The sequence below is a fragment of the Trichosurus vulpecula genome, chromosome 1 (genome assembly GCF_011100635.1).
Source record: "Trichosurus vulpecula isolate mTriVul1 chromosome 1, mTriVul1.pri, whole genome shotgun sequence".
NCBI classification, from domain to species: domain Eukaryota; kingdom Metazoa; phylum Chordata; class Mammalia; order Diprotodontia; family Phalangeridae; genus Trichosurus; species Trichosurus vulpecula.
The window spans coordinates 78,829,578-78,839,510 of record NC_050573.1 but is presented as its reverse complement, the minus strand read 5'-3'; the positions used below and the strand labels follow the sequence as shown (position 1 = coordinate 78,839,510).

General features: G+C 39.1%; 1 protein-coding gene across 1 annotated transcript; it reads left to right on the top strand.

Annotated features, from left to right (window-relative positions):
• Nucleotides 1-2,504: 2,504 nt before the first annotated feature.
• On the top strand, nucleotides 2,505-4,487 carry LOC118833528 (zinc finger protein 252-like). The gene is given in 1 exon segment (XM_036740892.1): nucleotides 2,505-4,487. A coding segment is annotated over 1 exon segment (1,983 nt).
• The last annotated feature ends 5,446 nt before the right edge of the window (nucleotides 4,488-9,933 follow it).

The window sequence follows — 9,933 nt, the reverse complement described above, 5'->3', positions numbered from 1 at the left end:
AGAAGGATCTTAGAGACCAACCAGTCCAACCCCTTCCTTTTAAAGAAGAAGCAGAGACTTAAGGAAGTGATTGACATGTATAAGATCACAAGATTTGTTAGTGGAAGGGTTGGGACTTGAACCCAGGGCTTGCTGCAAGTTCAGTGTGCTTTTCATCAGAGCTTCTCTTCATTTCCCCAAAATGTCTCCATTTCTACCCCATCTCTCAACCAAGAAGAAGATAGACATATACCTCTACCTCTTCATAGGGATACACAATAACACTTACATGTACATGATTATTTATACACATACTCATATGTAGATTTGAAAACATCTGCACCCAAAGATTTAACCTCTGGATCTGCTGCTTCTGAAGCACCTTCCCTTACCACAAACTACCAGCTCCCTTCTCATCCCCAGGCACAACACTGGGTCTGTTCCTATAGCTTGAATTTTCAGCAAGAATATGTTGTTTCAGGCTTCAATGATGTTTGAAGACATAGCTGTGTACCTCACTCAGGCGGAGTGGGGCCTTCTGGACCCAGTTCAGAGAGCTCTGTACAGGAATGTGATGACGGAAAATTACGGAAACATAGTCTCTTCTAGGTAAGGCTTAACCCTGGGATTCATCTGGACTTCTTGGCTTTCTTTTTTGTTATCTAAAGAAGGCTCTGAAGCTATCATTTGGGTTTTACCTCAGAGTTCAGGAATTAGCATTCCTCATTGTCTCTGGACTTTCAGTACCGAGGCCCCAGACCTGGTCCTTGTAGAACTGGGTACAGGAAACTTCCTTAATATTTCCTAAGTCTACACTTTCCTTTTCCTCCTAGTTCCAGGTTTTATTGGCTGAGCTCTAGAAGTCTCCACCAACATCATGGAATTTTCTATTCTAGTTGGAGATAGGATATATGAGGTAATAGTTCTCTGTGCTCAGATCACCAACCCCTTGACCTTCACACTCACCTCCCACACCCCAAGTATCTCCCCCAAAGAAACAATTCTTAGGATACTCAGACCTGCTGTGGATCTTCTAGTCTCATCTTTGCTAGGTATTGCTTAAGATCCGAGACTTGGGCATGAGCTCAGAATAGTTCTCAGTCTGAAGACTGACAAGTCCTCTTTTCCTTTTCCATGAGTAGGATTTCTAGTGCCCAAAACTGATGTAATCTCTCAACTAGAGCAAGGAGAAGAGCCATGGGTTCTGGACAAGCTGGAAGCTAAGGGGAGAGAAGCCCTGAGAGCTGACTCTTCAGGTAAGTAAGCAAAAACCTTTCATTCAGTCCTTGAATATTCATTTATTGAACATCTTCTATTTCCTTAGAAGGCACCAGGCACGATTTATTGGACCATAGATTTAAAGCTAGTAGGGGCCTCAGAGTTTATTTCCTCTAACCAACTTCCCATTGTCTTTGTCATAGGGTGTCCCAAAAGTCTTAGTGCAATTTTAATACTTTAGAAGCATAAATACTACAAACTTACATAAATACATTTGAAAGGTTATTTATTTTAAAAATTTTAAAGTATTAATGTTTCTTATTAAAATTCAGCATCACCACTGCTTTGTACTTTTCATTGTTCTAGTCAATTTTTGAACTTCGTAAAAATTTCCATCAACTGCTGCTCAGTGGAAAGAACTGCATTTGTGACCCTAGCCTTAAGATTATTCAGAGAACAAGGCTTTGATGCATGCATGAAAGTTTTGACATGACCCCACTACTGATATATGTAATGAGCACATGAGAACATTTATTTAACATTTTCAAGCAAATTATCTAAAACATCTCTTTCCTACAAGCTATCTAGGGAAGAATCCATAGAAGGTGTATGCTGTTTTTAATACCTTCCTTTCACTATCTGGTATAATCACCTTTTACAAACTTCCTGAAAACTCATCTCCTTCATCCACTATCCTCAGTTCAGCTCCTTCATTCCCTACTTATCTTTACCTCCCCTAATTAAACTGTTTTCCTGTTTACCCATACCAGCCTTCCTAGTGTGCTGTCTTCATTCTCCAGCCTTACTCTGCCTTCTGTGTCCACTACACCACCCATCGCTTTTGTCTTCTATTATCCTCCCTGTACCACTGTCCTTTGCCAAGACTGTAAGGACAATATTGAGATTTATAAATGTCATGGCCTCTTAGAAGATGTTTATTTCATTTAGAATGTGTTTTTACTATGTTATCAGTTTCCTTTCTCCCTAAATAAAGAACAGTGACCGTTTGTATTTTGTTATTGTTTCAGGCTATGAGACTGAGATTAAAAACAAGATATTTACTCCAAAACAAGAAATGTCTGAGGAAATGGAATCACAGGGGACTTTATCAAGAAAATTCAAAGTAAATGGTCTCCAAGGACCAAAGTTTGATAAAGGTGAACATAGTGGCAGATTGAAATGTCAGAGAAAACCTTTGGGAGAGAGATTACCAGGAGAAAAATTTTAGGCCAGGGACAGTGGTACACAAGAAAATACCCACAAAGGAAGGAGGCCAGAAATGTAATGAATATGGAGAAAATATCAGTATGAACTCAAGCTGCGTTAGACATGCAAGGGATCCAACAGGAGGACTCCATCAGTGTGATACATGTGGCCAAAACTTCAAAGAAAATGCAGACCTAATTAACCATCGGAAAGTTCATAAAGGAAAGAAACTCTATAAAGCTAAATCATGTGGAAAAGTATTTAGGCAAAGTCCAATTCTTAGTGAACCTCAGAGTATTCATATTGGCCAGAAATCATATAAAAGTAATGAATCTGCAAAAACCTTCAGCCCGAGCTCTACTGGTATTAAATGCCAGAGAATTCACACTGGGCAGAAATCCTATGAATGTAATGAATGTGGAAAAATATTCAATGCATGGACATCCTTTATTCAACATCAGAAAATTCACAGAGGAGAGAAACCCTGTGAATGTAAGGAATGTGGAAAAGCTTTCAGTGCTCTCTCATCTTATATTCAGTGTTGTAAAATTCACTCTAGAAAAAAAGCTTATGAATGTAATAAGTGTGGTAAAGCCTTTATTGCACTTTCATCTTTTATTCAACATTGTAAAGTTCTCACTGGAGAGAAACCCTATGAGTGTAATGAATGTGGAAAATCCTTTAGCCAGAGTTCTAACCTTACTAAACACCAGAGAATTCACACTGGAGAGAAACCATATGAATGTGATGAATGTGGTAAAGCTTTCAGTGACCGTTCATCTTTTGTTCATCATCATAAAATTCACAATGGAGACAAACCTTATGAATGTAACAAATGTGGGAAAGCTTTTAGCAAAAACGGAACCCTTATTCAGCACCAGAGAATTCACACTGGAGAGAAACCCTATGAGTGCAATGACTGTGGAAAAACTTTTACCCAGAGCTCTAGTCTTATTCAGCACCATAAAACACATACTGGAGAGAAACCTTACAAGTGTAATGAATGTGGGAAAGCTTTCAGTGCCCATTCTTACTTTATTCAGCATAGCAGAATTCATACTGGAGAGAAAATATATGAATGTGATGAATGTAGAAAAGCTTTCAGTATGCGTGCATCTTTTTTTCAGCATTGTAAAATTCATAGTGGGGATATACCCCATCAGTGTAGTGAATGTGGAAAAACCTTCAGCCAGATCTGTAACCTTATTGATCATCAGAGAATTCACACTGGAGAGAAGCCCTTTGAATGTAATGAATGTGGAAAGCCTTTTAGTCAGTGATCTGGCCTTATGCGACATCATAAAATACACACTGGAGAAAAACATTATGAGTGCAATGAATGTGGAAAATCCTTCAGTCAGAGCTTTAATCTTATTAAACATCAGAGAATTCACACTGGAGAGAAACCCTATGAATGTAATGACTGTGGCAAAGCCTTCAGCGACCGCTCATCTTTTATTCAACATCATAAAATTCACACTGGAGAGAAACCTTTTGTGTGCAATGAATGTGGTAAAGCCTTCCGTCAGAGCTCACAACTCATTCATCATCAGAAAATTCACACTGGAGAAAAACCCTATGAATGTAGTGAATGTGGGAAAGCTTTTATTTTAAGCTCTAACCTTATTCAACACCAGAGAGTTCATACTGGAGAGAAGCCCTATGAGTGCAGTGAATGTGGGAAAGCCTTCAGTCAACATTCTAATCTTATTCAACATCAGAAAATCCACAATGGAGACAAACCCTATCAGTGTAATGAATGTGGAAAAGCCTTTATTCTGAGTTCTAACCTTATTCAGCACCTGAGAGTTCATACTGGAGAGAAGCCTTATGAGTGTAATGAATGTGGGAGAGCCTTTAGTCAGCGATCCCAGCTTATTCAGCACCAGAGAACGCATACTGGAGAGAAACCCTATGAGTGTAGTGAATGTGGGAAATCTTTCACTGTACAGTTATCCCTTATTCAACATAAGAGAATTCACACTGGAGAAAAACCCTATGAATGCAATGAATGTGGTAAAGCCTTCCGTCAGAGCTCTCACCTTATTAATCATCAAAGAATTCACACTGGAGAAACTCTGTGACAGCTAGGTCACTACAAGATTTCTGCTGTGAAATTCAGCTCTGAGAGGTTTATCTCTCAAAAATTTAGGAATGCTCCCACTGGTTCGTGAAAGGGTGCTTGCAACATATGTCCTGAATGTCCAGACATGTACCTTCTTTGAGATTCAAAAGATGTAATTCCACTATAGTCCTCTCATATTTAACCATGAATTTCCACATCTTTTACATAAATGTTTGAAGAATTATATAAAATAAACATTAAAACATTTAAGTTTGAGTAATCTTAAGTGATTACACTAATTAAAGAAGGTAATTTAGAGCAAAGTGTTATTATAAACAAACTGATACATTTAGTTGATTTTCACTCAGGACTCAACAAATATTTATATATATTGATTGCCTGATATATGCTTGCGCATACCACTCATCCTGTACTGTTTATGCAATAGTATGGTGCCGCCATCTGGTGATAGTATACATAGGTTACAGGAGACTCAAGTGATGAAACTAAAGTGACAAGAAAAGTCATTAATTTTATACCAAAAGTTCTCATCTTCTGAGCTTCCTTTAGTTAGTGTCTGAACTCCAATAACTTTGCCCTCAATTGCCACAGCCAGCCCCCTTCCTCCCCACTACTTGAAGAAGGACAAGGAAATGAAGCACAGTGTCCCTGTGACTGTCTCAGCAGCCCCTTACTCTAACTCTTTAATTCTCTCTGTAAGGCAGAAGAAAGAAGAGAAAGAGGTGTAACCATTTCCTAACACTGAGAATATAGACACAACCCTCCAGGACAAGGTGTTTGATGGTTGGATTTGGGGATTCCCCTCCCCCGACTGTTTAGATCATTCTCCCACTCCTTGCTTATTTGCTGGTTGCAGAATAATTTGTTAAGGTTGTCCCAGAGTCAGTGTGTTGCCGTGTATTTCAGATCTTGCTAATCTCATGTCTGTAGATGAAACTCCTATCCATGTAATTAATTGGTTTTTCAGAATTTCATTTAATTTCAATTCAATTCAAATACTTTTCTTGGCAAAAGCAATGCAGAACAGTAAAAAAAAAAAATGCTGGTTTTGGAGTCAAAGGACCTCGGTTTGAATCCCAGCTCTGTTACTTACTACCTGTGATTTTTCACTTAATCAAAACTTGTTTGGGCTTTAGTTTCCTCCTCTGTAAGTTGAGGGAATTGTAATAGATGATCCTAAGGATAATTCCAACTCTAAATCCATGATCTGAGGTCCAACTACACTGTGCTTTCACCTCTGTCTACCCTTTTCTCCAGGATAAAGTAGGAGGAAAGACATGGAAGATTAGGGAGTGTTATCAGTCCTGGGTCATATAGGAAGGGGATGAGGATCAGGAGCACAGGGAGCATATCCTAGGGTATTTGTCTTATAGGGCAGGCCATAGGATCAAATGTGTTCATTGATATAGAAAAAGCATCTACATCAGTGCTGTTAAAGGTATTGAAAAATGAGAGATTGCAAAGCGAAAAAATTTGGTTTGTGTATTGTTAATTAAAGTAATTAACATAAACTGTTTGCCTTTGGTGTCTAATTACCATGTTGTACCCATTAAATAGGAATCAGATTTACTTTATTGTGACTAGAGGTGAACCTCTCTTTCCTTTGAAGTTGATTCATAGGGAGCAGCTAGGTGGTACAGTGAATAGAACACCGGCCCTGGAGTCAGGAGGACCTGAGTTCAAATCCGACCTCAGACACTTGACACACTAGCTGTGTGACCTTGGGCAAGTCACTTAACCCCAGTTGCCCTGCTTTCCCCCTTCCAAAAAAAATGAAGTTGATTCTCAGTTGTTAGATTCACAGAATTGAGTTGGGAAGGACTGCAGAAGTTTTCTAGTCCAACTAGTACTTGAATAGAAATCCCCTCCAAAATTTCTCTGAGGAATGGTCATCTAGCTTTTGTTTGGAGAAATTCAGTGATAGGTAAGTCACTATCTACTGAGGGAATCCACATGTTATTTCCAGGATTTCCCAACCATCTTTGAGTCTGGTAGAGTTTCACAGGTGATCATATCAGAGAAATAGCCCTAGTCTCTCTTAGGAAGCAGAAGTAGCAGAAGACTGGCCTTCTACTTGATTGAAAGGTGACAAATAAGATACCTGAGAGGAAACAATACAGTTCCCTGGGACACCTTCATTGGGGCAGATAAACAGCAATACCCATAGTGAAGTATTCCAACTATGCAGACAAAGCAGCCTTTCTCTTTCTAGATGCCAGAGGCTTACTTGGATCTGAGTTGCCTTCCAAAGGTAGCCTAAACTTCAAAGTTCTATAATAGTGGTAAATCTAACTTGTTGGGAAAGTCTACTGGTCCCCATTGTTCACCACTACCTGGTGCCCACACACAACCCAGTTCACCTGCAAAGAATCTGGTGGTGCCCCCCTGTGGAATACTTCTCTCAGAGTTCTCAGGGTCCCCATCAGTCTGACCAGGGATGTTGATGCCATTTTGTTTTGAAGATTTCTAATTGTTAGTAAGTTGGGGCTGTTGAGCCTGTCTGCAATTTCTATCTGCTGCTCAGTGTTTTGACCTAATGCCAAGAAGAGTAATTTTCATTCCTCTTCCCTGTGACAGCCCTTCAGATATTTGGGGGGAAAGAAAAACAAAACAATTATGCCTCTACTAAGCCTTCTCTTTTCCAGGCTAAATATACCCTGTTCATTCAACCAATTCTCACATTTCCCTGGTAGTTGAATTCTTCTGGATGTGTCTTTACTAAAATATGGTGTCATAAATGTATTAAGCCACAAAAATAAAGTGCAATGATGACTGTCTTTTCCTATTGAGTTATCTATAATAGAAACAGGTGATGGTATAGAATTATCTGCAGAATGTAACTGCAACCTATCATTCCTATGTTAACAGAGAACATAGAGAATAGAATAGAATAGAATAGAACATCTGTTGAAGATAGGTCTGAGGCATGAATTGTCCTGAGAGGAAAACCAGATTTCAGTTCATGTAAGGAGGTGAAATAGTTGGAGAAGAGATTCAAAATCTAGGAGTGCTTCACAAAAATCACATAATCACAGAACAGTAGAGCTGGGAGGTATCCTAGAATCTCAGAATTTCATAGTTGGAAGGGACCTCAGCAGCCCAGCCTATACTTAGAAAAGAATTCATAGTATAATATGACAGATAGTGTTAACCTGAAAGTTTGGTTAAAGAAGGCAAACAAGCTAGGTGATAGAAAAATCCATATTGTTTATTCCCTTGGAGCTATCTTACTACGTACAAGACGGCAGAGCATAAGTTCTGACTGCCTGAACAAAGAAAGGAGAAAACTTATATACATTTTTCCTAGTCCCAACACAGCAGCCTGCATTACATCACTTTTATGACCCCTACGTATGTTTAACCATGATACGAGACAAGGATTTTCCTTAATGAAATAGGTTGTAAATACAATAAGTCAAGATAGCTGACAAAGTGTCAATTGGAATTACCACCCAGGATCTCTATATGCCCATAAAATATTAAGATAAGAAAAAGTCACATAATTCAGGATAATTTCTCTGGGCTAAAGGTCTCATCCTTAATGGCCATGGACAGAGGAAAGAATGCTACATCTGGGCTTGTTGACATAAGATAGAGGTATTCTGAGTTTACTCAGAGAACAAAGAGACTGTTAGGATCAGGCTTTTCTTCTGGTTAATCAGTTCAGACTCTGCATCTTATTGAAATTACAAAACTGATATAAAATGGTATAAAATGTTCCACAATAGTCAGCCAAGTTTTTTCTTAAGGCCATCAATGAAGGGAAGCCTACTACCTTCAGAGGCAGTCCATTTCAATGTAACTGTTAGTCATTCAGTCAATAAGCATTTATTTAGTGCCTATTATGGGACAGAGACTTTGCTATTTGCTGGGAATACAAAAAGAAGTGAAAGACAGTTCTTGCCCTCAAGGAACTTGCAATCTAATGGGGGAAACAATCAGAAAATGAATATGTACAAACAAGCTATATAGAGGGTAAATAAGTATCAGAAGAAAGGAACTAGAATTGAGAGGGATTGGGAAAAGTTTCCTATTGAGGATGGGATTTTAGTTTGGATCTGAAGGAAGTCAGGGTAGCCAGGAAGTAGAGATGAGGAAAGAGAGCATTCTACATATGGGGTTAGTTGGGTTGGTTGGTTGTTGCCCTTCCTGCTCGAAAAGGACCAAAATGACATCACTATGTTAGAGTCAAGTTACAGTGTGTCCAACTGTGGCTGATCAGATCAATATGAGCTCAGAATGCTCTACCACTGAGGGGGCACAAATAGCCCATGTAAACATTTGAGATGGATTTTCTAAATTTGCACATCTTGTGTTTCTTTTAAGCTAATTTCAATTCTGCTTTGCTCATAGAGCATAGCACCTTCTTTGATGTGGGCTCACCATGCTGGGCAGTCCTGTGCCAGTGTCTCCCATGTCACACAATCCATTCCAAAGTTCTTCAGAGAGATCTTGAGAGTGTCCTTGTGTCTTTTGACCACCACCAGAGTGCTTGCCTTGTGTGAGTTCTCCATAAAATAGCATTTTAGGCAAGTGTACATTTGGCATACAAACAATGTGGCCCACGCATCAAGTTTTGTTTTCAGCAGTAGAATTTGAATGCTTGGTAGTTTAGCTTGAGAAAAGACCTCAGTGTTTGTTACCTTATCTTGCCAGGTGATCCTCACAATTTTCCTAAGACAATTGAAATAGAAGCGATTCATTTTCCTAGCATGCTGCTGGTATATTGTCTAGGTTTCACTGGCATACAACAATGGAGTCAGCACAACGGCCCTGTTATTTGAATGCCAAAAGCACATTTGCCTAAAACATCATTTCATGGAAAACTCATACAAGGCAAGCACCCACATGGAGGTAAGAAGAAGCAATACAAGGATGCTCTCAAGATCTCTCTGAAGAACTTTGGAACCTTAACATAAGAGATCCTGGCAAAGGACCAGGCAGTGTGGCATGCTCACATCAAAAAAAAGCATTGTACTCTATGAGTAAACTGCAGTAGCTCAAGACAAATGTGAGATGCACAAATTTAGAGACATTTACACTCCAAATGTTCACATAGACTATTTGTGCCCAATCCATGGTAGAGCCTTCTGAGCTTGTATTGGTCTGATCAGCCACAACGAGACACACTGTACCTTGACTCCAACACAGTTATGTCATTCTGGTCCTCTTCAAAGATGAAGGACAACAAACAACCAGACTACAAAGAGTGCACACCCCCTTCCCCTGAGTGAGATCTTACCTGGTACAGCAGCTCCAGCTCACTTCTAGGACCTTTTTTATTTCTATCCCAGAACAGAAAAATTAATGGTAAAAAAATAATTTAAGCCATAAATCAGTAAAGAACTTCCATAATGTAAAAGAACTGAGATATGATTTCTCCAAAAACCCAGGTTGAAGCTTTAGTGAGCAAGATAGAAGTCCCAATAGAAAATTTTAATTGG